General features: G+C 37.3%; 1 protein-coding gene across 2 annotated transcripts; it reads right to left on the minus strand.

The window, feature by feature from the left end:
• Positions 1-140: 140 nt before the first annotated feature.
• On the minus strand, positions 141-27575 carry PAS1 (FKBP-type peptidyl-prolyl cis-trans isomerase family protein). Of its 2 annotated transcripts, XM_089166108.1 has the most exons (21): positions 27444-27575; positions 26916-27340; positions 26656-26740; positions 25001-25070; positions 19373-19470; positions 17250-17372; positions 16053-16085; positions 14166-14224; positions 13606-13690; positions 13097-13255; positions 11785-11842; positions 8165-8313; positions 7087-7184; positions 6911-6980; positions 6770-6829; positions 5314-5370; positions 4407-4475; positions 4161-4238; positions 1229-1330; positions 1067-1138; positions 141-991 (listed from the first exon to the last, which is right to left on the minus strand). In XM_089166108.1, the coding sequence occupies exons 2-21, from the start codon at positions 26987-26989 to the stop codon at positions 719-721; spliced, it is 1872 nt and encodes a 623-aa protein (XP_089022234.1). In that variant the 5' UTR covers positions 26990-27340; positions 27444-27575; the 3' UTR covers positions 141-718. The 2 variants fall into 2 exon arrangements, with proteins under 2 accessions (XP_089022234.1, XP_089022226.1); XM_089166100.1 differs by lacking the exon at positions 27444-27575 and having other exon boundaries at positions 26916-27394.
• Between the last annotated feature and the right edge of the window lie 279 nt (positions 27576-27854).

Consider the following 27854-nt stretch of genomic DNA (forward strand, 5'->3'; position numbering starts at 1 on the left):
CTTGAGGTTGCGATAGATTGGCCTATTTCCACTTGCTGGTTGAGGGAGCCTGTTCCTTCTCCAGCCCATGTGCCTCTCTCTTCTTAATCAATGTTTTCTACCAAAAAAAAAAAAAAAGCACCTTTCACAACGATTCAGAACGGAGAGTTTGGGCCATCAGTTATTTCATAAGCTTATTGAGAACTTCACTGGGGTAAGCTGTGGCTACCTTCTGGACACCAGCTACTACAATGCACAAATCCCACGTTTTGAATTGTGCCAACCAATAAGAGATGGTGAGAACTTACATCCTTAACAGTACTGTTAAAAATATCCCACAATATAATCCGCTACTAGTCCGTATTGAATACAACCACTACATCTCTATTTTATTTTTTTTACAGAGAACGTATTAGATTGCACCAAAATATATTAATCACGACAATGTACTACTCAATACTGATTCATATAATATTCGATATCAATACTTTTAAGCCTTGCTTGACAACATAGTACGAAGGAAATCTTATGATTCACGCTTCTGCAATCACCAGAAAATTTAAAACTCCAAATTAACATTGGCACGACAATATTAGCAACCGCTTTAGCCTAGTCAACTCAAACCAGTCCAAGCACCTTGGCTCGGCTCGCAACTGCCACAGGCCCACAGCCAAGTTGACTCAGGAAGGCAACGATCTTTGGAACTTTTGAAAATTTGATGCCAAAAGTATCAGGAGCATCACAAAATGGTACACCTTTCTAGCCCAAGAGCCGTGAAGAATCTTCTACCGGTTGGCCAATATCGGGAGAACATACCCATTCGAGGCTTAGGGCCTGCAGCATTTTCAGATTCCTCTCCATTGTCTCCATCTGAATCAGTTTGATCACCACCTAGAAGATTCTCCTCCTCTGGATTTTGATCCTCTTTAGTATCGCTTGTAACATCCGCTATTTCCCCTGGCTTCTTGTCAAATAATCCTTTAAATTGTTTCCGTTCCTTTCTATCAACTTCCTGTAGCACATGTAGGTACTCACTAATTACAGAGCAATCCAGAATTTATGAAAGTTTTTGTGTCGTCCTACCTACCTGCTCTTTCTGCCTTAGCTTAAGAAGAGCAGCTGTTGCATCAGGTTCTGAAGTTTTGTCGATGCTTATCATCTGAAACCAAAGTAAAACCTTCCATGTAAAAGATGGCAGGCATCAAGAGATCTACCATTTAGTATGAAGAATGACCGGATGCAACAATACCTTGGTAAAATCATCCCTAGCATCCTGGAAATCTCCAGCCGTCATATGTGCCATGCCACGTCGATAGAGAGCTTTGACATGTACAGGATTTGTATCTAATACCTGTATAGTTCAGTAAGGAGAAGATTAACAAACTCAAGAAAAATACTTCCATAAAGTCCCAATTTCGGCAACTTTCTACCTATGTTTCAACATGCTAATGCTTAAGTACATGTCAAATGCATGCACACATGTAACTCTTGCTGAAATACAAACATTCCCTTTTAAAAAAACAAAGGAGAGAAACGGAAAACCCACCCACAACCCCTATCCCTCCCAAAAAAAGGACAAATAGCGAGAGAGAGAGAAGATGATCTTGAAGAGACCATGGACCTCTAAAATTTCAAAAATAAACGAAGTAAAAAAGAGGGGGAAAAATGCAAGGCATGATAATGTCCCAAGAATGATTCGAAGGGCTCATAAAACATGATTTTGGAGCAAAACAAAAATCTACATAAGCAAATGTAGGGAGCCACCAATACAAAAAGGTCTAAATGAATGGTGGTAAAATTTGATAACAAACAATGGATTAACATTGAGAAACACTCAAGCATCAACAATATATTTCAGACACAGGATTTTCTCTTGATGTGCTTTCTTTTCAATCATAGAGTGGTATATTCTGCTAAATTGGGCATAAAGACCTCCAGATGGGGTTGTGAAGCTAAAATCTGGTTATATCAGACTTTTTTTTCTGGTTCCAAGCCCATCAGAGGGAGGATGAATATATCAGACACTTTTCTGTGGGTCTGAGGTTGGTTCTTTTATGAGTTTATGGTCTGATTGGTAGAAAGAGCATTTCCACTCGTGCACTTTGATCTCATTGAAGATTGGACTGGGCTTTGTTAATTGAAAAGGATCTTGTATGGCAAATTGAAGAAGAAATTTCTTTATCCAAACAGTGGCTCACTTGCCCTCAGCTTCACTTGAACTGAAGTTCATTGAGAGAGGTTGGATTTTGTAATGGTCTGTCCTCTCCTGTCTTCATCAAGAACAATAGAAGAAGTATATCTGGTTTGGTCCAAACCACAAAATCTAATCGAGTCGGCTCAAAATTTGCCATCTGGGATATTGTCCACAAGATCCTCTATCAGCAGGCAAGTTTTAGCCCAATGGCCAAGTGGCAAATATAGCTTTTAAAACCAGATGACAAGAAGGATATGGAGGTTACATACTAACACGCAATGCTAAAAATATTGGGTGTACGAACAAACCTGAGGCTATTTGAATGAATTCAAACCCAGAATTTGACACCTGGCCAATCAAGACATTGCTCTTTCTATCTGATGGCAGGAATTACATCTACAATATAGCAGTATTTCATTGGACAACCAGATAATTTCATCTAGTTAGGCCATGAATTGAAAGTTGTCCCTAATAATAATAAGAAATTTTTAAATGTGGGTCCTTTTAGTAGAGCATAAACTAATGTTGGGTCCCCTTAGTACAATAAATTACGTCTGGGTCCCATAGCAGCTAACATCGTCTCTCACCATTAATCTTTTCTTTTTTTTCTTTTTTTCTTCAAGTTTTACACCTGGGAGGACCAAATTACCCCTCAATTTGGTTAATGAGCATAATAGTCCCCCTACATGTCCTATTTTCATCCCTGTACTAACAAAGATGACAGTGACAAAGACCAACTAGCAAATGGTGGGAAGAGAGGAATCCATCCTTGTAACTGATGGATAGATAAGCCATTAACAGCTAGAAACAGTAGAAAGCATGCTGGTAGGGTCAACAGATCCACATACTGGAACAAACAAGTAACCCAAAACCCATAGTAGAAGAAGCCATCCAGATTTAAATTTTAATCCGACAAGGGAAAGGTTAGAAAGAAATGAAATTTGCAAATTGAAGCAACCATCAATTCGGAATTAGTTTAAGAATAATAAAAGAACAAAGACAAGCTAGACAAATGCAATAACCCAGATTGCTGAAAAATGATTAAAAAAATCCTGTTACTCAAAAAATCCCCAAAGAATTAGCACCCTAACTATCAAAATTCAATCGAGAACACAAACCGATTATCCAAGAAACAGAATTCATCACAAAATTTAACTGCCAATGCCACCTGCCAAGCCCAACAGCCTTCTTGACTACACCTTGAAGAATGAAGACGTAGCACGGATTTTGTCCAATTGCTTCAGGAGCAGAATGCATACTGGTAGGTTTCCAGCTGTTAACATCTCATCTCTCCGTAAATTACATGAACCGATTCCTCTTTTCCCACCATTTGCCTGTAGGTTTCTTGTTGGTTATTAGGATTGTTCGTCTAAGAATGAAATATGCTATGTAGGGATTATTTTGACCATTAACATCCTGAGGGGTATCTTGGTCCTTTCAAGTTTGAATTTTGAAAAAACCTAACGGTGCGAGACGGTGTTAATTGCTTTGGACCTAGACATAATTTATTGAATTAAAGGGGCCCAACATTAGTTTATGCTCTACTAAGAGAACCCACGCATAAAAAACTCTAATAATAACAAGGGAACATGAGCCTAAGGGGGGTACACTACACCTCTTCACGTGGATTTTTTTTTTAAAGAGCAAAATTTATTTTGGAAAACAGTAGGAGAGTATGCATGATATATATGCTACTTGCTCTTTCCTAACACCCCCTGTGAATGTATCATAAATACTGAGACAGCTAAGGGTAGTTTATGCATGATGCTTTTAGTTTTTATTTTTCTTAATGTCCTATTATGCCCTTTAGTTAACAAGTATATATTGAATGAAGTGGGAGCTCCAACATAAGGATGTCTCTCCCAAAGTCTATCTCTTCTTCTATCATTCATAACACAACAAAAAAGAAGCAAAGGCACTGCAACACACCAGGAAAATTTTCATAGAAGCATATGAGATTGCAGGAGTACTAGGACAGGGAATCAACCTTGTTACAAGCCTCAATTGATTTTGGGCAGTCTCCCATCTTCAGATAGCATGCAGCAACATTTAGATGTAATGAATTCTGCAATCATCAACAAGATAAGAGGTGATACTTCATTCTAGACATGGTACAAACCAAGCAACTAATGAAAGATATTAATAAGAAATAGTATTTTATTCAAAATGGCTCTAAAAAAATTAGGCAACCAAACACACAAACAAAGCCCAGTCTCTTACAAAGGATACCTACTCTTGAATTTAAGAAGACTTTCCCTTCTTCATCATCTTGTGGATGAACATGATTGAAATCCCGAAGCACCTGTCAAATTATATCTTATTATGTTGCAAAATGGAGTTAGAAGGTAATATATATAATCCTTCAAGGAAATGATATATTCATCATATATGTGTATATGTATGTACATATATATAGGCATGGTCTCTTCAGATTGGACTCCTGGACAAAGTTTCATCACTAAACTCATGCAACCTATTGTACATGATCGATGATAGCCCTCCCCTCTCCAATCCAAGGTCAGATGGGATATTAAATGCAGAATTCTTATAAAATTGTAATAGAAAGCACCAAGAAATTTTACCCCCAAAAAAAAAATCTGTTAAAAGAAATGCTTAAAACGACAAAATGGAAGATCCTGATACAAAACAGAGTTTTCAGTAAGAAGCCAAGCACAGCAACTCTAGCCCTATTTATGTTTTATTCTTTTCTTTTGTTTATGATTTATATTTTTCTATATTGGGTAATAAGAAACAACCAGAAAATCTCCTGATACAAGAAAGGAAACTGTAGACTAGTATTAGTGAGACCATATGTTCACCATTAACTCATGATCACCACACCAATTCCTCATCCAATTAAGATAGGCAATCACCAACTAGCAGTAAGCCATGGTACATTAATTATTAGCACTAGAGCTTCCTCTTCAAACATCAGAAAAGAAAAGGAAACATTCAAACAAATGAGAACTTTTCAGAACCACAGCTCTCAACTCAAGTGTCCAGGTGCCTTCGACACCTTGTGTTGCCTTGCATCTAGGCCCCCCCTCCAATGCGTTGGGCTCCAAGATGTGCCTTGATAACTAGGACTAAATTAACAATTAGTAGAACAACCAGAGGAAGGGAAGCAGAGTAATACATGCCTTCTCATACTTTGCTTTAGCGAGCTCATACTTTCCTTCCTTGAAGAGTGTGTTACCCTGAAAACGAATAAAAGAATTTCTGTTAAGGTTCTGCTTGCAAAACTCCAAATGTTAATCAATCCTTACTTCTTGCCCAGTGATGCAACTCCAAACCCCAGCTCTCATCCTTTCCTCCAATCATGGCTGTTTGAACTAGGAAATCAAACGTTTAGCAATACAGACATGCTATTCTGAATCTAATATTTAGAAAAAAAGTAAAGGATGGAGCCAGGGCACTGCGAAACACATGGTGAGGGAAAGGGAAAGAGAGAGAGATCATTCATATATGACATGGACTCAGGTGCTAGTGTGCCTCCACATGAGCCAAAAAAATGTTAGGTTGGTTTTATATTTTTGTTAAAGGCAATTGTACTTACTATATTGTTAGAATTCAGGACCCGTAACCAGCCTAAGGACTGAGAAAAAAGAAGGAATGGGAGAAGAAGAAAAGAATAAGAAAGTTTGTCGCAAGCCAAAGAAGGCGGCCTCCAATTAGGTTATATTTCCTAACCACAGGTTATGTTTTTAGATAAATTTAAATTCAACTACAATGCCAATTCTTCCCCTGACTAGTTAACACAGAAATAAAAGACATAAGCAAAATAAAATAAGGATAACCTAAGAAAACCAAACACGAAACTAGGACAGGATTGTCCCTAGTGTCGCCTCTAGAAACTTAACACTATATAAATTTATGTATAATCAGAAATAAACTCATTCTGATATTATCCAAATATAATACCAGCTATGACGTATGGTGCAGAGGGTTGGGCTATTGAGAAGCATCATATAGATAAACTCAATGTAGTAGAAATGAGGATGCTAAGATAGATGAGTAGGAAGGACAAGATAAGGAATAATAATATTAGAGTTAGTCTAGGAGTAACTCCGATAAATGATAAGCTATGAGAAAGTCGTTTGATGTGGCACGGCTACATCCAACGGAGGCCTATAAACGCCCCTATACAAAAAAAAATGATTTAATTCAGATTGAAGGAATTAGAAAAACTAAGGTCAGACCTAAGATAACTTTAAGAGAAGTGGTAAGTGGATATTTGTAGCTTAGGCCTTGTATCTAGTATGGCCTCAAAAAGAGCTGACTGGAAGGCAAGAGTCCATGTAGCCGGCCCCATTTAGTTGGGACAAGGATTGTTCTTGTTGTAGTATTTATCAATATGATACATTAGAGGAGTTGTCATCAAACTTCACATGATAAAAAAAAGATGAGAGCAAAAGGGAAGGGGTCTCAACCGCAACCTGTATTGCCAAGGAGAGTGGGGAAATGCTGTTATGTAGAAAACTGGAGATTCAAGAGTCAAGTAGAAGATGGTTAAGAAATAAGAAATGCATGTTGAACTAATAACTGTGAAATACACCATTGAAAACAACCAAATTAGTATACAAACAAACTTAATACCGTGTTTTTTATCCTTTCAGCTTCATCCATTATACTTTCAAAGTTTAAACCAGTCCAATCCTGTAAGACAGATAGCAATGATACATGAGTAGTTTAGCTAATATAATTTACATCAAAGAAAGGATCCAATTGTTTGATTACCTTTGGCATTTCAAAGTCAAGAAGTTCAATTTCCCACTGAACATGAGCCCCCTCAGGAACACCTGCAGGCCTTCTCATAAAAGGGAAAAAGGGATATATTGTTACAAGTGAATCTATCATTCAGTGTCAATTCGAACTTGAAAGACAAAATATAAAATTAGATTAGGAACAATAACCTGGTAAACTTGTCATATGCATAATCTGGGGGGCATGTGACAAGAGCCATCTCTCCTGGGAGCATCAGACGAACACTCATTTCAAAGCCCTCAGGAACCTAGCACACAGTGAGTGACACTTAAAAAATTTGTAATTTAATATACAGAGAATATTAAAACTGACAAAAAATAAGCTAAGAATAATAAATGTTAAGAAATTTATAATCAAGATTTTAAAATAAGGAAAAGAAAAAACTAACTCGGGTTTTTGTACTTGCCCAATTTCTTTCCCAATGACCCATTGTTAATTGCTCCCTTCGGACCATTGAATTAACTGGTCATCTGTGAATCTTGTTATCATGTAACTTTCTTCATTTTCTATCTTATTATCATTTTCCTTTTTTCTTGTTTTTGAGCTACATTAACTGGATACCAGAGCATCAGTTCTTATGGCAAGCAAGTGTACATGGTCAATGCAAAATCACAAAGTAGACTCACAGTAAAGAACATGGACAACAATTGAATCATCGCTCTGGCTGCGGTTTCAAACCACAAAATCGAGGATAAATCCTTTCAAAGAAAAGAGAATGATGTGGTTGTCATGATAATGAGCTTTTGATGCCATTACACATTTCCCCTCTTCAACAGGCTACATTCCAGTAGCTCTTGTTTATGCTTGAGCTAAAATGTAAGCTGCTTGGAAGGGTTGAGGTCCACTCTTAATGTTGAGCTTGCTCAGCTCATCAACATTCCTAACTACAATGAACGACAATGACCCCCATATAAATGAACAGTAATTCAAGTCGATTTAGCATGTGTCCAACATTTGATTCTAGGTGGCTGCAGTCTTCTTATTAAAGACACAACATCCATGCAACAGGCCTAAAAGGGTTTCGGTTTTCAAGAGTGAACCAGAAGGCATTTCTCCCCTTGATATAATTCTCGGACATATTCATGAACAGTGAGAACTAATAAGTTTCTCCTAAAGAAATAATAGCCTTTTCAGTCCAATGTCCCAAACCAACAAAGTTGAAAATAGTGAAATAAAACTAGCATAAATACTCCAAAGACAAAGGGAGAAAAGAAAGTAAGAACTCACACGTCCTTCTCCTGAGCTGAACTCCAAAGGTTGACCATTGTTATCAACTCTAGTATCATAGAACACACTCCTTTGTTCATTCATAAGCATGCCCTTATAATGGACATGTAGAAGACTGTCCTGAAGGGGGCAATCCATTGGAAACTCACCTGATTATTTTAAAGAATCAAAAAAGCACAACACATTAAATTCAACGATCTCAGAAGTACAACAAAAGAGCTACTGTATATATCACAGACTACAAGCAGAAAACTGAATAATTCAGAAATCTCATGCAAGTTTGAGCAACAATATATGGGTTAACCACGTAAGAGATTCACATATGCTTTGTTCTGCAGAACATACAGGAATAAAGGGGATTTATTAGACAAGAAAAAAGGAGAATGAATTTTCATGTTCTAACAAAGGAGAAAATGTTGGCAGTGATGAGATTCAAAATCTGGCCTTTGTTTTTTTACTGTTCATTTGAACCTAAGTCAAAATTGTAATCACTTTTTTCATGAATCATGCTTTCCATTTTAATACTTCACATACCTCAATGGTATGTTTTGTTCCAAATGTTATTTAGCATATTTCAGAGATCTACCTATCAAGCAGAAATACATCAGATGGGTTCAAGAAGAAGAAACAAGAGGATAGAGGGGAGCTGAAGTGAAAAGAATGTGCAATGCATAAGGCCTAATGAGAAACAAAGTATGAAGGCATTCCTAAACTAGAAAGGATGACAGAGACTCTGGCAACAAACAAGAAACCAATTTCTGGGCAGTCAACACATGTGAGGGGCACAGCCAGAATTCTGTTTTTGACATCAAAAGAGACAAGAGAAGTGCAAATGTTGTGAAAAGAATTAGCATTGAAGGTCCATCTTCCAAGATTGCATTCCAACCAAATGTGGCCTTACACACTCAATCACAAACTGAGAAAGCTCCAAAAACCATGTCAATCCAGATCCACAGGGCCAACCAATCCAGAGCATCCTTCTTATTCAGCAGCTGGGACATCAAAGAGCCCTGACCAGTATTCTACAGAGAAATAATTTTGAAAGAAGGTCCTGTACTCCTGTCCAAGTTCAAGATCAGTCCAAACCCGGATTGAATTCATTTCTGCCTGCCCACTTCAATTATGGACTCCTTGGGACAGTCAAGGCCCCAAAAGACTAGAATTTTGTTCTTATGTGTCTAAAATTCCTAGGAAGCATCAAGTGCTTATATTTAGTTGAATTTAACTAGGTGAACTTTCAGTCTAAATATTTTCTTTAATTATTCTTGTTTGAAGTTCCTAAGGCTCAGGAAAAATTCTCAGCTTCATGATTTTAGTTTCCAAATCTAGGTTTTATTTATTATGCATTGGGTTTTGTTTTCTAGGTGTTGAAAATCCCATCTAGTGTGGGAATTTCTACATTCCATTCAATTAAGTGCATGTACCCAAGAGGCAGCCCCTCCTCTTCCTCCCTTATAATTACAAATTCGTGGAGGTGATTTAGTCAATCCAGAAATTCTGAAGAGGAGGACTTCTCTTGTAAGAGTAATTGTGAGAACATTAAGTATGTTTAGGAGAGACTCCTACAGCAGGGCCCAGGAGGGCCTCCAGCTCTACAATACAAACAACAACAAGAAGCCTTGTCCCAACTAAATGGGATTGGCTACATGGCTTCATGCCTTCCGATCAGGTCTATTTGAAGACATGCTAGATACAAGGCCTAAGCTATGCATATCCTTTCTTAGCACTTCTCTTAAGGTTCTCTTAGGTCTACCCCTAGCTCTTCTTGTTCCTTTAATATGGATTATATCACTTCTCCGTACAGGGACATTTACAGGCCTCTATTGAATGTGGTTGTGCTACCTCAAACGACTTTCTCGTAGATTATCACTTATCAAAGATACTTCCAGACCAACTCTAATATGATTATTCCTTATCTTATTCTTCCTAGTTTTGCCACTCATCTATCTTAGCATCCCCCATTTCTACTATAATGAGTTTATCTATATGATTCTTTTTAACAGCCCAACACTTTGCACCATACATCATAATTGGTCGAATGGTGTTCCTAAAGGATTTTCCTTTAAGCTTTAAAAGAGTACGTTGATCATACAAGACCCTGAACGCATCTCTACACTTCATCCATCCTACAATCTAGCTACATTTTTTTTGGGGGAGTGAATAAAGAATTCATTAACTAAAGGAAAGAAAGGGGTTGGGAGGGGAAAGAATACAAGAGAGAGGCGCAGGCAAGAGCCTATAACAAAAAAGCAAAAGAAAGAAACTAAGCACTAGAAGGCAACTTGGATGGACCAAGGCTATCTTTTCCTTCTATTCTTCTTTTTCTTCTTTCTAAAGGACTTGAAGTCAACAATGAAGTCCTTGTCAATGCAGTGGCAACCTTTAGTAGAACAATTACTTCTCCTACAACTATCGTGCTCCAAGTCATGCGACGAAGAGGGGGGTTAGCGCCGAGGGAGCCTTCAATTTCGAAATTGTGGGAATCAACCTGCCCGCAATTGAAGTTATCCTTGACAGTTGTACGAGGGGAATCTAAGTCTCTATGGACCCCATGGATTGGGGACCCACCCACAACCTTCAAGAAGCAAGCAATGTTGTCCACTTGGACCCCATTAACAGGAGGTCTGATAAGATGGGGCTAGCCAATAACTTTAGGAAGCTAGATATTCCAAGAATGGGCTGAAGGGAGGGAGGGGGATGGAATCATGGGAGGAGGGGGGGGGGGGGAACAGATGGATAGGCCTGACCCAAAAGAAGGCAAAGGAGAAAGGGTGATTCGGGCTGGGGCAGGCCCAAAATGGGGACAATCTGGCTATTTATTTCTAATTCTACCCTATTTTCCTTGTCAATCTTCACATGCTTACCCTCTCAGGTTTGTATCACCAACAATGAGCAAGAAGGCCAGTCCAAACCTTTTGGACTTCCTTCCAAAGTCATGTCAATTTCAGGTCCATTTGTGTTGAGAAGGCAAGTTCATCTACCGGCCAACAATGGCCAAGAAGGCCTGTCCAAATCTTTTAACTACCAATATCCATGATTTTATTTTTAATCCCACACCAAGTTTTTAAGACTAGAAGAGAGATCCCAAGATAGAGCAGTCACTTTGGTCCATAATCAGGCCAATAACTTGATTTACCAGGAAAGACCCTCCAATTCCTTTACTACCGATATAGTCCAAAAACATCAAAAGGGATAGCAGATAACCACTTAGCCACAAACCTTCAGACATAAGTCCCCAAGGTTTTTCTCATTACTAAAACCTTCATTTCTTAACTCTTACTCTAGCAAAGCTGCAAGGCTATAAAATATTTAACAATCATGATGGTTGGAAAATATGATGCCTATAGCCTGACCCCGATGGCTGTCCTAGGTGAGTTTCATGTTGTCTGACAGCAATGAAAAGACATGAAAATAGCAATGTGGTAGACCTATAACGAAGGACATATTACAATATAAATACTACTTTTGTAGCATTCATATTAGCATACACTGTTCCACAAAACTGAATTGAAGATTATACACTTGAAAAGTATTATAGGATCTACAAAGGAAAATAGAAACTACACGAGGCATTGTCAGTAAATTCATTATATCGTAATTCTAAACTTAAAGTGGACAACCTCTTCCATCACGAATTCGACGTTTTATAAGCCGACCATCACCAAGCATGTCTCGCACCTGTCAATATGCAACCTGAATCTTAGAACATATCTCAAATTACAGATTATATTTTAGGAACCAAATTAATTCTAAAATTGTTTAATAAGAAGCCTATATCAGTAAGTCGGTAGTAGATAACGGAATGATGGTGCACGTATTCAACTTTTACTTCCTGTATCAGTTAAAAAGATCTGAGAAGCTAAGGAAATCCATCCAGTAACCAGCATAATACATGGTTTCATTTCCTCAAAATCTCATATTTCGAGCTGAATATTCAATTTTTAGGTCCTGAAATCAGTTCCATGTCCATAGAGGACAGAAAATCAAGATGTTTCAACTGAAATTTACAACATTATGGTCAGAAAAATAAGACATTACAGACATTTTATATAAATGGGGTGTCTTCAATCATAAACCACTTCATCTGAACTGATGAACAACTTACTTTTCTCAAGTTTTCCAAGATACAAGTACACATCAAACCAGACATTAGGTTGTATATATCAAGTTTGTATATTCTGATTATCTATTATAGCATGCACAGCCAAAATGTTTGGGTTAGTTTTTCTATGAAAAATATTATATATTTTTTATTATTTGAAGTATTGATAATGATTAAATAAAGTAATAGCATTTTTCTTTTTTACCAAAATAATGCATTAGTATAATTTTATCAATAAAAATACTTAATATGCGTATAATATTAATGGAGAGAACTGATTAATATGGAAAATGAACATGTCTACTCATTATCTTACCATAATTGACAGTTTTTAGTGATATCTCCAGTATTTATACTTGCTGCTTTGACAGAATGTTTTGAATTCGATGTTGAACAAGATGCTTTTAATTATTCTAAACTTGCAGGATGGTGTTTATATGTATATGGATTATGGAGTGAGGTGGGTTTGTTTTTATTTTTCTCTTTTTGTAGTGTGTGGGTGTGTGGATATGGGAGTTTTTCTATTCATGAATCCTGATAGTTCACCAAAGTAGGATTTAACATTGCAAAACCATTTTGGATGATGCTTTCCTGATGCCCTTTTCCATCTCTATGTATATGTTAGCAGAAGTTTCCAAATATCAAAGAAAGAAGGATTTCTGTCATTTTGTATAGAAGTATAAACTTCAGCCCAAAAAAATCAATTTAAATAGTATAAAAATTATTACAAAATCTAAAATTTGATTCTTGTTAACAATTCAATACAATTAGAAACATAATGTACAGATGCACAAAGGCTACCAATGAAAACATGGGCAAACTAGGAATACCTGAATAAAGTGGACTAACTCCACTTCAAATTGAACTTCATCAAAGCCTTCTACCTCTGGCAAAAGGGGGGACTTAGTCAAGTAATGTTTAGTGACAAATATAATCGCCTTCTCTTCCCGTGCCATTGTTCCAATTCCCATCTCAAGCCCTCTTGGTACCTAAACCAAATACAAGCAATAACAAACATCATATTGAGCAAATAAACAAGTATAAATGTAGTAATCAACAAATATGGGGAATTTTCTGTAATAGTTTACAACTTTACAAAGTGAACCACAGTACTACTGTCTCGGTTCAATTGCAAAAGCCCAAGAAGCAAAACCAAGAACACTACCCACTTATATGAAAAAAACAATTCTAGAATTTCATCTTAGAGTAGTTGACCAACCAACAGAAGTCAGCAGGATCAAATAAAGCTTGAAAAGTCATAGTTAAGTCATTTGATAAACTAAAGCAATTTCACAAAATGTCAAATGAAATGAAAAAACTATATGATAAGTTTACCAACCTCCATTTTTCCAAAAGTAAAGAAAACAGGTTCTCCCTCGCTGTGTGATACAATCATTTTTCCATCACCCGTTTTTGCAGAAATCCTGGAAATTCGCAGTACAAATTATCGTGAAACCTAAAAATATGTAACAAGGTAAACAGTGTTTGCAAGGCATGGACACAAATAAAAAGGCAATGAGAAAGAAGAATAAATGGTATATATGGGCCTTGATTTGTCCTTTTTCTCTTTGGTCAATTGATTTCAATTACATATTGTTGTAATGTGAGGAATTGCTCCTCTAAAAGTATATTATTCACAAGACCCCAATAGGGTATTTATAGTTACAACCTAGTTAAGCCCTATACTAAGTAGGAAAAGGAAATATAAAACAAATAGAAATAAAACTGTAGACTTATTAGGAAACATAATCCTATTATAATTAGGAAACCTCAGTCCATGTTTTCAACACATACATACCTGTAAATGGTTCAATCTGTATAAGTTCAAACATGTTATACAGAGTAAAGAGTTTAGACATGTGAGAAACAGACAGAGAGAGAGAGAGATCAAGAACATACCTAGCTTTTACTTCGTAAGGTTCCCTAGGCGATTCCCACCCTTGCCCTTCATTTAAAACCTACCAATAGGAATGGAAGAATAATTAACTGCTCCTAGTTACTAAGAAAGAAATATTACAGAGCCACAATAAGTAATTACAAATAAATTGTGCCATTGACCAGCTAACCATGAGATCATACTTCTTAAAGTTTCTCTGATTTTGCTTGTTACCTAGTTCTTTTACATAAATTAGTTTTTGTCCACCTCACGTTGTGCTCTTCAAATGTAATGGATCATTTATCTTCTAGTTTTCACTATGACTCCAAAATCCAAACTGATGCAGGACAATATAGAAGTCTATGAATAATGGACCTACTTAGGAACTCTACATATTCTAGAAATAGGATAGTGAAAAAAAAAAAAAAAAAGCTTGAATACCAAAGGATACCAAAGAAGGGTCTGTAATAAATTAGACTATGTCCAATGTTTATATATTTAGATTGATTCTCTTAGCATTAGATCTCGACTATTTCTTCTCTTTTCTCCAATAAAAAAGTTAATATTACTTGATCTTTCTGCGTTCTCACTCTCTCATATTCCTCTGACCAAACCCTCCGTGTATCTTAGTGCCATATCTCACACCAACACCCCCCCCCCACCCCACCCACCAAAAAAAAAAAAACCTGTCCCACTTCTGTTATTATCATGTCCGAACCCCTCTCTTAATCTCATGTCTCACTCCTTTCTCTATCTGTCACATACCTTCATGTAGCTCCACCTCCTCTCAAATCCACTTTTCACCACTACTCCTGATTATATATAATTTTGACTCTTCTTTGTTTGGCAAAATTTGGTACATACTACATAGTATAACTTTTAGATTATTGTTGTTGTTCCTATACTTCAATGAGAATGAACATGATTCATTTATCATTGAATCCCCCTTCTTCTCATTTCCTTTTTTGTTTTTTCCCTTCCGAATCTTCCTTGGTTTTGCATTTTGTTCTTATTAAGACAATGTCTCCTCCTTTATTCCAATTAAAGTTGTAAATTTCTTATGCGCATTCTATGTGGTATTTCTTGTAGCTCTCTAATTTTCTTTTTCTTTTATTCTTTTTTTTTTTTAATTTGTTTTGGAGTAACTCTTAACTCTATATTGTGGTTGTAACATCTCCCGTGAAAGGGTTGATTATCGCTCTCTATTCTGACCCTATAGAGCTTTATTAACTTGCTCAAAGCTTCAGATTTCATGAACTGGATTTTTTTTGTCTGTTGTGCCTTCAATTATCTGAACAAAACGTTCCACATTTTAATTTCTTTGAACCGTGTAATCTGCAACTCATTAATAAATGACCCCTCGATGACTGGATTCTTTCAAAAAATTTAAGCACTGTATTGCTTATTTCTAGCCCATAACTTGAAAAAACAACACTTCCGAACTCGAAAGATTCTCTCCTTGAATTGTTCGATTGAAATTAACAATTGCGTAGAAAAGACAACTTCATCCTTATACTCCTGTCAGATGCTCCTGCATCAGGAGGAAAGCTGCTTCTGGCTGTAAGCTGGGGTCTTAAAGAAGAAAAGGTTCAGCTGGGTCTTTGATGGTGGGTCACATCAGGCACGGGGGTTCTTTATTTGAACTTTTAATGGTCATCAATTTTAATGAAATCTCACGGGTGTTCAGTTTGGATTTCCAAATGAATTAGTAATGTTTCAGCTTGAAATGTGGTTTCCTTGTTCCCTTCTGTGGCTCCAGTCAGTGGTAGCAAGGAGGTCATACATATTTCATATCATCTCAACCAGGCATTCTTTCTCTCTTAAAGAAAACCTTCTCTATTCAACTACTGAAGATTTCCTACAGGTGCTTCGAGAAATGAAGGAATTTATGAAAAATTATCTTGCAGTACCTGCTTCAGAACTCCCAAATCATCCGTGATGACCTGAAAAAAAAAAGGGGAAAAAATCACAAAAAATAAACGAATAAAGACAATTGTATGGGCACTAGTAGTTAATCTTTACACCAGAAGCAAATCACAGCTAACTGATTATACATAATGTATACACAGAGAATACTCATCCAATTCCAAGATTCTTGTATCAAAGACCACACATGGGCATGAATAACAGTTGTAAACTAAAAACATGCAATGATAAACAATTAAACATTGTGTTTTCTGGCATTAAAAAAGGAAAAGCCCTAAGTAACCATTGTAACATGAACTACATTGTAGAAGATCAGGAAAACAATCATCAGCTATATAAACATGAGAGGAAGCCAGTGCATTACACTCAGGAGTGGAAGCAAGGAAGCAAAAAGGACTCCCATAGGGTGAAGTAGATGGAGCTGACAGGAAGCATCATCCTTTATTTGAAATAGAATTTACTTACCTATCCAACTGATAAAATATTAAGATCAACTTAACAAATGGGTATGCAAACATATATTGGGCCGAACTCGGTGCCAAAGGCTTCCGCACAATGGTTTTTTTTTTTTTTTTTTTTTTTTTTTTTGGGGGGGGGGGGGCCAGGGGGAGCAATTTTCCAATGCAGCCTTATCCCAGCAATTTTTGCTGAAAGGCTGTTACAATACCTTGACTCAAGCTACAACTGTGTTCCACCAAACATTGTACCCAAGCCCACCCCTTATGCAAACATATATCTCAAGCTTAACAGAAAAAAGAGCAGGCTGGAATGCAGTTTAACCTTTTTTTCTTCAATTAAGCATATTATTGCAGTCTTGAACATATGGGAGGATTTTTAGAACTGCAACATGCTCCGTGCTCCACGCCTTTCCGTCCTAGCTTAATTAAAGCCAAAGCTTTCAAATGAGGCTGGGCCAAGAGCAGTTCCAATCAATGGCTAGCAATAGAAGCCCAAGCAACAAGGTACCTATTGGAGTCCAAAGTGACCAGTTGCCTCAAGTTAGGCCCCTGGACCCAAGCCAGATGATCTTGCCATAAAACATGTTTTATATTTTGAACATTTCAGATTCCTGACCTACTCTTTCTTTCAGACTGAAATGTTGCAGCTTCATATTGGTCAATCACAGACAGATAAATAAATTTCTTGACTTATAGATAGACAAATAGACAGACGTTGCTTGCCTTCACTTTGGAGAATTCTATCAATTCGATCTCAAAATGAAGTTCATCGTGCTTCGGAAAGCTCTCTGGAACTGCAACCGGACAATCAATTTCACCATAGTGCATTTCAGGTTTCATCTTGAACTGAAAAAAGAAAGAACTCTCATCAAATTACAAGAACTCTATGAAGTATATATTTAAAGTATCTTCAACTCTATGAATGGTTGTCCAAAATTTTCCACCTCAGATGTGGCAAGAAGCTGCTTAAGCACACTTTTAAGTACCAAGTGGATATGTAGTTGAAGAGTAGCCATTAAGTTGTAGCAAAAGTAGTTTTCATTAATATTATCATTTTTTTTGCATGGTCTAAAAGTAAATTGATGCAGCACGGCCTTGGACCACTCGAAGGCATTTGCAAACCCTGATAAAGAACTGGGTCCAAATATTTTAGTCTGATAGATGGTTGGGGTTTTATTTTTATTTTATTGGAACAGTTGTGTAAGCAGACATTTTAAATTTGGGTAGGATGCATATAGTTTTTTCTGTTTCAGTCAAGTCCTCCACTGCAAAAAGAAAAAGGTTTTGAGACCTAGTATAATGAAGTATGTTTTTCTTATTATTTAAATGTTTGTCATCAGCCAACTGAGCACGTAAAAGGAAGAAATGAAAAAAAATTTGGTGGGGGGTTGGGGGGGGAAGCAAAGCAAAGCAGTTCATTGTGACCCCTTTCTCTCACATGGAGGCAGAACCCCCCACCCCCACCCCAAAAACGCTAGGACCCTCTTGCATGAAAACGAGCCCCCTCCACTAAATGTTAAAGGTGGCAAAAGGACCAAGTATAATTTGTTTTGACAGAGATAACCATAGAAAGAGATTTTCTGATTGATCTGTTCCATCTGTATAAGCATGGAAACCTCAGTACAGATAACTAAACAGCGATAAATGGAAAGTCAGGATCGAAGACAATTAATGTATCTACCATCTAGCAGGTCAACATCTTCACTAGTACCTTATCAAAATGAAACAAGAAGCTATGACACCCCAAATTAAGGAAAAGGATCATGATATTGGTCAGTCAACTACAATTGTACTTGGGATGTAAGAGGAACTGAAGTATATCAACTCCAATTTCATACCAAAGAACCAAATCAAGCAACAAAATAAAAATGGGAGGGGGAGTTTAAACTTGTACTTGTCTATTACAGCATGCAGCAAAGGATTTACAACATGATTTATTATAATCTCACTAGCTCCATGAACATCCTTAGAGTATTGAAAGGCCGCCTGTACTTGGCCAGAACTCGACTTGATGAACATGAACAGAATCAAATATTAATTTCCACAGCACTTGTTAATGATTGAGGTCACAAGGAATTGCATTTTGTTCAGGATGAAACATTGCTGGAATTGCATTTTGTTGGAAGTTGGAAATTCAAGGCACATTGTAGAGTTGCTTTCTTATGATCCAAAACAAATAACCATTTTGGGTGTGTTTTCACAATCTAAAGGTTAAAATATATTTTGATATAACTAGGGTTCCCTGAGGTTTCGACCAAAATATGGCGATTTGGCCACAGGAATCAACAAGTGTACCATACAAAATTTCAATCAAATTCAAACAATCATATTTTTCAAGTTCTGAACTGGGTTTTAATATTCTGAACCATGCCAGCTCATTATATCTAGAGCCAACAACTGAATCAAGTCATTTAGGGGAGAAAAACCAAACCTGATAATTGCCAGTACATTGATTGGCATAGACACATATTCCATTAGTTAGAGCAGGCAGGTTCAGGTGGACCAGGCAAGCCAGGCCATGAATTCACACCCTAAACACCATGTATTGTATTGGGATATGCTTGAGCCAATTTGAGGTACACTTAAGATCACTATCCCAATCCTAAAAATGTTCACCAGAAAGATCAATCTATGTAAAGCCACGATTAAGAGAAAAATGACATAGGACCTGTGACCAAGATACAAAAAAAATTGCATAAAGGAGAAAACACAGAACAGAAAGTGGACTTCTTTTCTACAGCCTAGTGTAGACATTGCACAACAGGTATTTGCAGTGTAAAAACAATGCAACAGTTAAACAGTTCTCAGTACAAAAACTCTAGTTAAGGTGAACATAAGGACAATACCATTGCTACTTCTCCCTTCAGCATGGTGGGAATTCCTTCTAACAACCCCAGAATAATCTTGCTTTTCCCCAAGACAAGCCGCGTTGGATTCCCGTTTCCTGTCACATAGGATACGAAAATGTACAGTATCCTCAGAATTCTTCAAATGGATAAAAGACACAAAAAATATCACTTGGATGTGTTGGAAAGGAAAACAAAATTGCAGTCACCACATTCACAGTAATTGGTGCACAAACGTCTATTTCAACCCAATGAGTTTTCCATCTAGCTCTCATATAGGTTTAGGGATCAAGATCAGGATCAATTGGCCTTATTGGCTTAATTGACTCAGTCTCAGCATGGACCAGTACCAAGTTGATCCACTGACCCTCCTCAACAGTCAGCACATGGTTGAATTAGGTCTACCAGCAATTTTGTGGCTGAGTTTGGAATGATCCACACAAGCTGACTTAGGTTTGTATTGCAATTGGCAGTTGTAGGAAGTCTAAGCCCTAAATCCCTATCAGCATTTGAGACAGGGACAGCAGAGAAGTTTCAAATTCTATTTTAAGCTTATAAATCCATAATGACACGTAATGTAGGTTTCTTAGTGTCCAAATAAGATGCAAGATTACATATTTGGACAAATCGAACAAATGATTCAACAGCCATAACAAAGTAGAACTGGAAAGTTCACGCTACATTCATAGTCAACAATAAGATTCATGTTCAGGAAGAATTTTCTGGACAGTGAGATGACTTGGTGATGGTTAGAGCAAATTAATTGCCATCCAGTGCAGACCACATTAGAGGGCAACCCGCCAGCTTCATTCTCCATGACAGCTTGAACAGGTATAATCCCCTCCTAAAGAGCCATCAAACTGAATTTTTTGACTGCCCGTGGGAGAACATGGAGCATCAGACGCATGCCACCCCCTCTCATCTTTGTCTGCTTTGGGGGCATTGATGACATCATTGACATCTGGAAATAGCAAAAATTCAGTTTGGTCAGAGGTGTGAAAGACACTCTATAGTCTATAGCCCCTTGGATTTTTATTTTTTTTGGGGATGAATATTGCCCCTTGGATTTGCTAAATCAAAGGCTTGAGATTTGTTATCAGGCAAAATTCTGCAGCCATTATTCTCAGGACCCCATAGGACTATTGAAAGGCCATGTCTTTTGTTGTGAAAGACCAAGTTCTGCAATTTTCACCAAAAGAAGAACAGAATAAGAGAGAGAGAGAGAGAGAGAAGGGAAGACCAAGTTCTGAAATCATACATGTCCACTGGGACAAATAAGAGTTGGTTGTAACTCAGCAAACTCTTCAATTGCCAATCCTTCAGCCTTAGGATCATAATCACATATGTTTGGCCTGTCTTCCCTTGGAGAACATTTCATTGGCATTTTAGTTTCTGGGTCCATCAAAACCAGCCAATATACTGTTCAATACGTATGGCTCCCATTTCAGCAGGGATCTTTTGTTGTCACAAGCAGTAGCAGTCTTATTCTTCCCTCAGTAAAATGTTATATTATTCACCAAAGAGGACAAAACAAATGTTCTAGGAAACACACCTCACATATTGAGATTAACATCAGGTTCATCAAGATCAAGATCTGTAGTCAATATCATGATCAATAGCAACACACATGTCCATCTTAATTTATAAGAGCTCAGAAAAGAAATAATCAAATAGAACACCTCAAAATCCAATTACCAACTGATTCACAAAATTATGACAAAATAAATGGAAACTCCAAAGCCAACATGATGCAGACTCATCATCAATAGCACACACATGTCCATCTTAATTTATAAGAGCTCAAAAGAGAAATAATCAAATAGAACACCTCAAAATCCAATTACCAACCGATTCACAAAATTATGACAAAGTAAATGGAAACTCCAACTCTCTCATCCGAAGAGTTCTCGATGTATTAGGCCACTTTTAAGGGCACATAGTAGAGGTAATTAGATTGCATATAGGATTAGCAGCTAACCTTATTTTATTTTCATGTTTCTGGTGATTTAAATATAACTGGGTTTTTAACTTAGTTCAGGATATTGTCTTTTAAGATTGGGGAACACTCCTTTTCAGTTGGTCTTCATTTTAACTATTTAGTGGGGCTCCAGCCAATTCTAGTTTCCTGGTCAGTTAAGTTATCTAATGGGTTAAAGAGTGAATTAGGCCTATCTTTTTCATTACTGGAGTCTATTTTGAGTTTCTATATAATAAACTAATAGGAACACACGTTGAAGATGAATTTGATTAATCAAATGCTTCGCAAGACGAAGCTGCTGCTGCCTGTGATCTTCATTGAAGATTAAGTTTAGAGAGTGATGTAGCCTTGGTGGAATTGGTGTGTATATCCTTGATGATAGGAAGCCCAAGAAGTACAAGTGAAAGCTCTCCTTCAATTAGTTTGAAGATTGGTTTCAAGTTTAGGTTCAGGAGTCAACCTTTATTCACAATCCTCTAACAACTGAGCTGCTGTCCAGGAAATCTATACTGCACTAACTTTGGCGCATCCCACCAATACCCAGTTTCCTCCTAATCATTCAAACCAACCATACCTAATATTCCAAACTACTAGCCAACAACAACCCCACAATCTCCTGCTATCATCTCCAAATCAATACCCAACCATCTCTGCACATGGGAACCCAAATCAAGAAGTGAATACAACAAACTGTTCCAGACCAAATAATCTTCTCTGAAACCTCAAATCACCCAATCCAAGTGCCTAACTAATCCCAAATATCTCCTAGCATTATTCTTAGATTCCCAGTTTCATCCTAGACTTGACTGTTAGACTGAACCATAAAAATTCCATACATCTCACGAAGCATTCCCAAGAGCAATCTCCCATTGCATCAACCAATTATCCAACATCAAGAAAATCACTAATAGATTCCCTAATGTCAAACTAGCATAACCAACATATGAAACCCTAACCTACCCTGATTTTAACTATGAATCCCACCTTGGCCTATTTGAACCAGCCTATTAATTTGAGATCCTGGAAGAATTGTTTCCTAATTAATCTCCTATCAACAGGACTACTTCACAAATTGTAATATAGTAGAAAAACAACAGAACACACTCAAGCAGCTATAGTCTATAGATGACAGCTTCAAAATTTTCCCTCATACAATGAAGGCCTTTAGCCCTTGATGTGGTCAAAATGGTCAAATCCAATCTGTTTAACTAACAATTTTGTGACAGATAGATTATCAATTCAATAGTCATCACTAGAAACACAAGAGGATGCCTGTCAAAGAGAGATTTGCTCCCTTTGAACACAGTTCATAGCATAAATGAGGTTTCCTCCATACTGGATGCTGCAAGGCTGCCAAGAATCGGCACTCATTTTTAAGGCCTTTTGGCCAATTAGTCAATTAAAGCAGCTAGGCAAACCATAGTCTGAAGACTCTGAACTTAGCAATCTCTTGGGCAATGGCATGCTACAGAAAAATAGCCTTGTCATGATCCTTGGGTGAGTTCAAGACTAGGTGTCATAAGTTGTCAGTTAAGTTATCTAATGGGTGAGTTCAAGACTAGGTGTCATAAGTTGTCAGTTAAGTTGTCAGAAAAATAAGGTTAGCATTAGCAGCTAACCTTATTTTAATTTCATGTTTCTGGTGATTTAAATATAACTGGGTTTTTAACTTAGTTCAGGATATTGTCTTTTAAGATTGGGGAACACTCCTTTTCAGTTGGTCTTCATTTTAACTATTTAGTGGGGCTCCAGCCAATTCTAGTTTCCTAGTCAGTTAAGTTATCTAATGGGTTAAAGAGTGAATTAGGCCTTTCTTTTTCATTACTGAAGTCTATTTTGAGTTTCTATATAAGAAACTAATACGAACACACGTTGAAGATGAATTTGATTAATCAAATGCTTCGCAAGACGAAGCTGCTGCTGTCTGTGTTCTTCATTGAAGATTAAGTTTAGAGAGTGATGTAGCCTGGTGGAATTGGTGTGTATATCCTTGATGATAGGAAGCCCAAGAAGTACAAGTGAAAGCTCTCCTTCAATTAGTTTGAAGATTGGTTCAAGTTAGGTTCAGGAACAACCTTATTCACAACCCTAACAAACTGAGCTGCTGCCCAGGAAATCTTTACTGCACTAACTTGGCGCATCCCACCAATACCCAGTCCTCCTAATCATTCAAACCAACCATACCTAATACCAAACCAGCCAACAACAACCCCACAACTCCTGCTATCATCTCCAAATCAAACCCAACCACTCGCCCATGGGAACCCAAATCAAGAAGTGAATACAACAAACTGTCCAGACCAAATAATCTCTCTGAAACCTCAAATCACCCAATCCAAGTGCCTAACTAATCCCAAATATCTCCTAGCATTATTCACATTCCCAGTTTCATCCTAGACTTGACTGTTAGACTGAACCATAAAAATTCCATCCATATCATGAAGCATTCCCAAGAGTAATCTCCCATTGCATCAACCAATTATCCAACATCAAGAAAATCACTAATAGATTCCCTAATGTCAAACTAGCATAACCAACATATGAAACCCTAACCTACCCTGATTTTAACTATGAATCCCACCTAGGCCCATTTGAACCAGCCTATTAATTTGAGATCCTGGAAGAATTGCTTCCTAATTAATCTCCTATCTACAGGACTACTTCACAAATTGTAATATAGTAGAAAAACAACAGAACACACTCAAGCAGCTATAGTCTATAGATGACAGCTTCAAAATTTTCCCTCATACAATGAAGGCCTTTAGCCCTTGATGTGGTCAAAATGGTCAAATCCAATCTGTTTAACTAACAACTTTGTGACAGATAGATTATCAATTCAATAGTCATCACTAGAAACACAAGAGGATGCCTGTTAAAGAGAGATTTGCTCCCTTTGAACACAATTCATAGCATAAATGAGGTTTCCTCCATACTGGATGCTGCAAGGCTGCCAAGAATCGGCACTCATTTTTAAGGCCTTTCGGCCAATTAGTCAATTAAAGCAGCTAGGCAAACCATAGTCTGAACTGAGCAATCTCTTGGGCAATGGCATGCTACAGCAAAATAGCCTTGTCATGATCCTTGGGTGAGTTCAAGACTAGGTGTCATAAGTAGTTAAAACCAGAACATCTTAGCGAGTTCCTATCAAAAGTACAAACCCATATAATTGTCCCTTCATTAAAAGAAAAAAGAGAGGGGGAGGAGTCATACAAGCCTATTGAGTTCTATTGTCATTATCTAGATATAAGACTGCTTCCACTCGTCCACCAATCAGTGATTGAGATGGTCAGCAAGACTAATGGAATGAAAAATTACAGTCAGAAGTATACCTTAGCCACACTAGGAATGCCTGCCAATGGAGAAGAAAATTCCAAGTTGATCTATCTAAAGCTCCAAATGGCATTTACATAGACACAAGAACCTCCAAAGTATCCAAGGAAAACCCACGAAATATTCTCAGCTTTCTCACTTTAATTAGTATGCATACTTCATTTAAAATTCAAGATGAAGCAAAAAGTAGTGCTTCTCTGTAAACCAAACAAGTAGAGTAACCTGATAGAATATCGGCTGATAACCACGCCCAACAAAATTTTCAAATATATGCATATAAATGGACCAAGAATTCCATATTATAACATATCCCAAGTTACCTCCATACTGTGATCTTGTTGACTCAACGATAACTCCATCGAGCGTCCGTATTGTGCAATGAAATATGACCTACAAAATCCAAGGCATATCATGTAATATCCACTTTAGTCCCGTATACACTGAATGCAAAGGATTCGACCAGCTAGTTGATAAAAATGTCTATTGGTTCTTTTCTAGTATGTTATTGATATCAGTTACAAACTTGCAAGTGGGCTGACCAGCCTGACCTAGTCAACTGGTTTGGCCTTCCAAGGCATGTGGACACTATCCCAATGCCTTGCTTCTGTACCCATAGACACACACATCTAGAAATGCAGGAAAATAATACTAGTATACTACAAGGTCAATCTTTCAGTCTGTGTTGGAATTTTAAATGATTTTAAAATGAATGTCTAAATACTGATTTTATTTTATAAAGCTTTGTTAGAGGGTTGTCTCTTATCCTAGCAGGCATCTGAATGACTGATAGGCATGAGTATTGGAAAGCAAATTTCGATGGTCAACAAACACGATATCCATAATACATGGTTGTTTGGTTATTATCTTTTGAAGAAAATCCTTGGTAGTGTCTCCTTCTTTATTATATACAGAGAGGAGGTTTTGCAACACACCCATCCCCCCCTCACACAACCCCCCTTCTTTTCTTTTCTTTTTTTCTTTTTTTTTTGAATTATTATTTTTTCAGTGAACAGTTTAGCCCAATTCTCAAATACTTGGAGACAATACATCTCCTATCTTTTCTATTCTGTTTTGGGGATTTCTCTCTTCATTGAATATCCAATTGAGCACAGGTCCAGGTGTCCTTTAGAGGTTTAGTGAGTGAATGCATCAATACTTGATAACCTTGCATTTGGGATTGTATTATACCAGGGATTGATTTGCAAGTTAATCCATTTGCATCTCGGGATCTCTACAACCTTAAGGGGAGTGAACAGTTGGCATGACTGAATTCATATCAATGTTCAACCCAAAAAAAGAAAGTTGTATTAATGTTGCAAACTCTGAATCAGGTGGCAGTGTTGCTGAATACTGATCAAGTGAACTCGGTAGACATTCCTTCAATTGGTTGGTACATAAGAGATAAGTATTATAATCTCATTTGGAGATTATGTATTGTTTGAAAAATCAAGATTGGATGTTATTACTATGCTCGAAACTTGAAAGCTTTTAATAAAATAATAAAGATCAGCAGATAAACCCAGTAATTACTTCAAACCTGAATAATCAAAATTTAAGATTCTGAGTAACTAACTACAATGACCACAAAACGGCATTCAATTATTTGGTTGAAGCTTCTTCAAGATTTGACTTTTACTTCGCGCTTTTTTTTGGGTCAACAAATAATATCTATAAACATCCCAGAGTGGAAAACAACAACTACAAGATATCTAAACCCCAGGTAACAACAACAAGCTTGTTCCTTGGGTTGTCAACTAAGGTCTGATGGTAAAGCTGCACAATCTTAGTGCCAACATCTTAGTAGATGGCCTTCCAAATCTACTTAAGTATGTTGGCCATTATGCATCTACACTACTTATGGCACGATGTTAACTCAAAATCTAAGACAGAATTTGAAAAATTCGTTCTTTCTTAGGCGTTAGTAAAACTATAAGACGCAACTGGTAATCCAGTAGCGGAGGATTAAACATTGTACCTGATCACCATCAGCAGGCTTTGCAGTGCCACCTCCAGGCCTCATTAGAGCTTTCTTGAGACTCCCAGCCACAATTTTCTCTCTTCTACTTATCAGAAAAAAAGAAGGAGGGGGAAGCATAACCCAATTAGAAGAACTAAACTCCAGTGTTCCTAAGCTAATCTAATGAAATTCGAACTAAACTAGTAGCATATCTATCATCTCCGCACAAAAATTTATCGGGCACAGAGAGGGAGAGGGAGAAGGATAAAAAAACGAACCTCTTATCATCTGCACTGGGGGTTTTCTTCTTCTTGGATGCATAGTCCTGTTCTGCATCTACATCCAGTGCCATTTCGACAAACACGCCGTGAGAAAGCTGAGGAACTTCTCCGAGTTCCACAGGCAACGATTCACAGTCGAGTAAGAAACAGATACAGCGACGGCTGATTCTGAACACCAGTAACAGATAGGAGAAAATAGAATTAATAAGAAGGAAGAAACACCCAGATGCAGAATCGGGATTTGACAATCACTTGCGTCTTCGAGGCCTCTGGCTCTTAATGTCCTTCGAATTCCCGGGACTTCTTCGAAGTTTAAACAAGCCTGCCGGGATTACCCGCCTGGAAATTGAACTTGACTTACGAATTTGGACTTCGGAGACGGTCGTCTTGAGCTTCAATAACTTCTCCGCAAATAATATAAGCTAATCAAAGGATTAGATTAGATTAGACGGTGATTTGCCCAAATGAAGAAGGGAGAAAAAAAGACTAAACGGTATTATTATTTTTCAAAATTCCGATACTTACTATATAAAGATGTAGGAAAATATCAATTGATTTAGTTTTGGGTTCTTTCACCACTTCAACCCTATAGAATCAAAATTGAACTTGGATCTAAATGGATCAATGAGCTAATATGTTCTAAATTTGAGATTCTTTGTTGTTTTGGTGAGAGAATGGAACGAGCCACCAACACAAAGAAGAGCGGCTCAAATGATTTATAAGTTGAACAAAGATAAATATATCCACAACAATATGTAAGAATATATGGCAAGTTAGCCAGGAAAGGAGATTTGACGCACTGATCAACCCTATTTGAACACTCGATACCATCAAGGTGAGCTTTTATATAAGGCCAACCCTCCCTAGGAAAGTTGGGTCTTTAACCACTTTAACATATCACATTTGTCAAGTATTTGCCAAGTTGTTCATTGAGTC

Source organism: Hakea prostrata, chromosome 1, assembly GCF_041222555.1.
Source record: "Hakea prostrata isolate BN-2017 chromosome 1, UWA_Hpros_2, whole genome shotgun sequence".
In the NCBI taxonomy this organism is placed as follows: Eukaryota; Viridiplantae; Streptophyta; class Magnoliopsida; order Proteales; family Proteaceae; genus Hakea; species Hakea prostrata.

Excerpts from the sequence above, each read along its gene's own strand:
- PAS1 (XM_089166108.1), bottom strand. The coding sequence starts at position 26,989 with ATGGCACTGGATGTAGATGCAGAACAGGACTATGCATCCAAGAAGAAG. Across the intron at positions 13,256-13,605 it reads TTACTTTTGGAAAAATGGAG|GTACCAAGAGGGCTTGAGAT; the intron begins GTTGGTAAACTT and ends TATTTGGTTTAG. Across the intron at positions 4,239-4,406 it reads AAGTCTTCTTAAATTCAAGA|AATTCATTACATCTAAATGT; the intron begins GTAGGTATCCTT and ends TGATGATTGCAG.